The sequence below is a fragment of the Otolemur garnettii genome, unplaced genomic scaffold (assembly GCF_000181295.1).
Source record: "Otolemur garnettii isolate 467f Iridium unplaced genomic scaffold, OtoGar3 scaffold00061, whole genome shotgun sequence".
NCBI lineage: Eukaryota > Metazoa > Chordata > Mammalia > Primates > Galagidae > Otolemur > Otolemur garnettii.
In genome coordinates this window covers 2,268,506-2,272,017 of record NW_003852456.1, presented here as the reverse complement: position 1 = coordinate 2,272,017, position 3,512 = coordinate 2,268,506, and the positions used below count along the sequence as shown (strand labels likewise).

The window sequence follows — 3,512 nt, the reverse complement described above, 5'->3', positions numbered from 1 at the left end:
GGCCCGGGCTGGGGATTTGAACCCGCCACCTTAGGTGTATGTGGCTGGCGCCTTAGCCGCTTGAGCCACAGGCGCCGAGCCGCAAAAACTGTTTTTAAAAACCACATTTCATTAACAGAATGAACATAACAGGTTCACGCATTTTCTGGGTAAAAGACATGACCTTTTTAGCTCTAAGGTTTTGTGATGCTGGACTTTTGGCTTCAGGTAGTAGCAGAATGAAACAATTTGCATTAAAATAGGACTTTTATCACCTGAGTTAATTATGCTAATTAAGTGACAGAACCATCTATGAACAGTCTTCCTGTCTGTCCCCTCTCTGTAGACAGGTTATCTGCACAGTCACTGAGTAGGAAAAAACACTAATCCATGCAGTTGTTCAAGTCTCAATTGAAAGCCTAGCAGTTTGTTTTTTGGGTCAGGTTGTATTTTGTTCTAAAACTTACTTTAGAATAGTACTGTTTAGCCGTTGCTTCATCCTTTGCAATGCCCAAGCCGAGCTGAAGACATCTGGCGTGGTAGAAACTTGCCATGGCCATGCCTCGGATGATGAACTCCGGCAGACAGTCCGTGACCTGGGCTATCATGGGGATGTCATGAACTTCATCATAGTCAGCGATCCTAATAGGATATTCAATTGCAAAATGAACATCAGTTATGGTTTACAGTTTCACAAAATGATGCGTCTAAAGTAAAATCTCTCTATTCCTCACAGAACTAAGTTGTTTGTGTAAGATGATGGGTAAGTCTAACAGTCAAGTAATATGTAACACAGACAGATGAAGTAACTAGCATAGCCACTTTACACTTTGCCCAGGACGACATTCAGCAGGCTCACTAGAAGACAAAGGAACTTTTCTTTCTTCTAATATTTTTAAGCTTCATATCATTTTGTGTATTTAAACCTAATGGGGGAAAAAAGCATTTTCTATCTATTTTTTTTTGAACAGTAAATAATTTATTGGTAAGTATGTGGTTTCAATGGCAGTGATTAAGTTCACCTAAACAGAGGACAATAATCAAGTCAAAAGAATAAATTTTTGCTAATCAGAAAATCTGTGTCCATTGGGCCTGTCACGTAGAAATCCACAATCACTGCGAGGCCAAATCTTAAAGAAGATCTGTCCTCTTATTAGTCCATATGGAATAGGTCCATAGTACCTCGAATCTGTAGAATTCTATAGATTGTCACCTTCTAACCAAACATGACCTGTTGGCACATAACTATGGCTTTTAAAGAAATCTGATGAACTAGTAGTAAGGATTTTGTCTCCTTCCAAACCAATTACTCTTCTACAAATAGTTGATTTTGGATCACCTGGGCTTTTTGCAATCATAATGTCACCTCTTTGGATACTACAGAAGTGTCGACTAATTTTCTGCAAAAACAATATCTGAATTTTTAATTGTAGGCTCCATTGATGGTCTAGAACACATACCACCACCACCAATGTATATTCAAAAGCACAATGAGCTATACAGCTGTACTGAATAGTATAGCAAATAAGTCAAAAAGTTTTTCTCAGAACACCACAAAGCATAGTTCTATGTAGACTCTGCCACCATTGACCATAGGTCTATTCTACAAAATATTCAATTTTTAGAAAAGTTGCAGGGCTTCAAGAAAAAAAATCTAAAGCACGTCTCAAGGTATATGTGGGTGATCCACAATTTCAGATTCCTGAGCCCCACTACAGTTGGCCGTCCTTAGGTGAAGCTCGCATTTTCTATTTCTTTTGATCATGTATTGAAACATCAACTTTATATCTGGACATTGATCATATACAACCAGAAAATATTTTAAGAAACCAATACATTTATACTCTCTAAAAATAGGCAATGAAAAAAAGTTATAACCTGGACACAAATGTGGAGAATTGTATGAGAATGAGACCTGATCTGTTCCATGTTTTTTTTTTTTAAGAGACAAGAGTTTTATTGTGTCACCCTTGGTAGAGCGCTATGGCATCACAGCTCACAGCAACCTCCAACTCCTGGGCTTAGGCAATTCTCTTGCCTCAGCCTCCCAAGTAGCTGGGACTATAGGTGCCCGCCACAATGCCCAGCTATTTGTGGTTTGGCCAGGGCTGGGTTTAAACCTGCTACCCTCAGTGTATGGGGCCGGGACCTTAGTCTGTTTCATGTTAACCACATGTTTTGGGAAATACGGATAAGTTCCAAAGATTTTGAATGATTTAAAGCCTTAGTTTCAACCAGGATGGGCACTTAATTTAGGATATTTGCAGTCTGGTTGTTAAGTGGCTGCCTGGAAGCCAGAATGTATGCCATTTTTATAATCCTGCTGTAAAAGTATGTTTTTTCTTAAAAGTGACTGCTGCTTTAAAAACTTAATAAACTTGCTTAAGCTAATAGCGCTGAAATCTTCAAGACTGAGATGGAATTATGCAATATGGTAAATAACCACTAGCTATTTAGTTAAAATTAAGATTTAAAAGTTTAGTTTTAACTTGTGCTAGATGAGTATTAAGTACTCAACAGCCCCAGTGCCTCAGCCTCCCAGGCAGACTTTACTGCTGTGTTTGAACAGTGTATCTCCCCATAAAATTCACATGTTGCCAATGTGATAGCACCGAGCAGTGGAACCATTAAGAGTGAGCAGGTAGGTCATGAGGGCTCCTCTCAGTGAATGGGATTGAGACTCTTGTACAAGGGGCTGTATACAGCTCTCAGCTAACTTGCCCTCTGCTGCCCGCTGCTACCTGAGGACACAGCAGTCCTCCCCAGACAGCCAAACCTGCCACTGCCTTAATCTTGGACTTCTAAGCCCCAGAACTATGAGGAATAAATTTCTATTCATTATAAATTTCCCAATCTGTGGGATTCTGTTACAGACAGAGCAGGCTAAGACATTCACCTTTTGGAAAATGTGACACACTTTGTAAAAAATTTCATGTTATAGTAGTACTCCACCAGAGTCCCTTGGGCGTAGACATTCCCGCGTTCTGCAGCTTCTCTTAAGCAGTGCAGGGCCGCGTCAGTGTCTTGGTGGATACCTTGACCATAAAAGTACATGAGACCAAGCGCACCCTGTGACTCCAGGTTGCCATTGCCACATGCTTCTGAATGCCAATAAAATGCCTAAGAAAAAGCACAATATCATTTATTCATGAGACAAAATTGTAAGGAAATCCTAGAAAGAAAAAAATCTTTTCATTATAAGCTAGTAGTATTATTCATCCCTTTCATCCCTAAGCAAAAGTTTCTAGCCTCCTCCCCCGCCGAATGTATTTCACACTAGTGCCCAATTCACATGCCTAAAAGGGTGTGACAGCTCCACTGTGTCTACCCACAGTGCGGGTGGCGGCACAGTCCAGAGAGGTTTGGCAGAGCATGATCAGCAGTCCTAGGTTTCAGGATTCTTGATATTCCCGAGTAGGGGTCAAGAAAGTCAAAATGGAAACGAAATGTCTGAAAGCCTGAGGTTCAGCAGGGAGAGAAGGGGCTCCAAGGCTGAGAGCCAGTAGGAGCTCCAAGTGCACCTCAGAGCTGGC

At 40.8% G+C, this 3,512-nt stretch overlaps 1 protein-coding gene and 1 pseudogene across 1 annotated transcript in view; both read right to left on the bottom strand.

The window, feature by feature from the left end:
• The window catches only part of LRP2BP (LRP2 binding protein), a 25,813-nt gene that overhangs the window by 3,144 nt on the left and 19,157 nt on the right, over positions 1-3,512 (bottom strand). Inside the window, exons 5-6 of the mRNA XM_012806958.2 lie at positions 2,876-3,099; positions 447-621 (exon numbers count right to left, since the gene is read on the bottom strand). Of these exons, the coding sequence (XP_012662412.1) occupies positions 447-621; positions 2,876-3,099 (399 nt within the window). The remainder of the gene's footprint in view (positions 1-446; positions 622-2,875; positions 3,100-3,512) is intronic.
• LOC100958825 lies at positions 1,044-1,541 on the bottom strand (annotated as a pseudogene).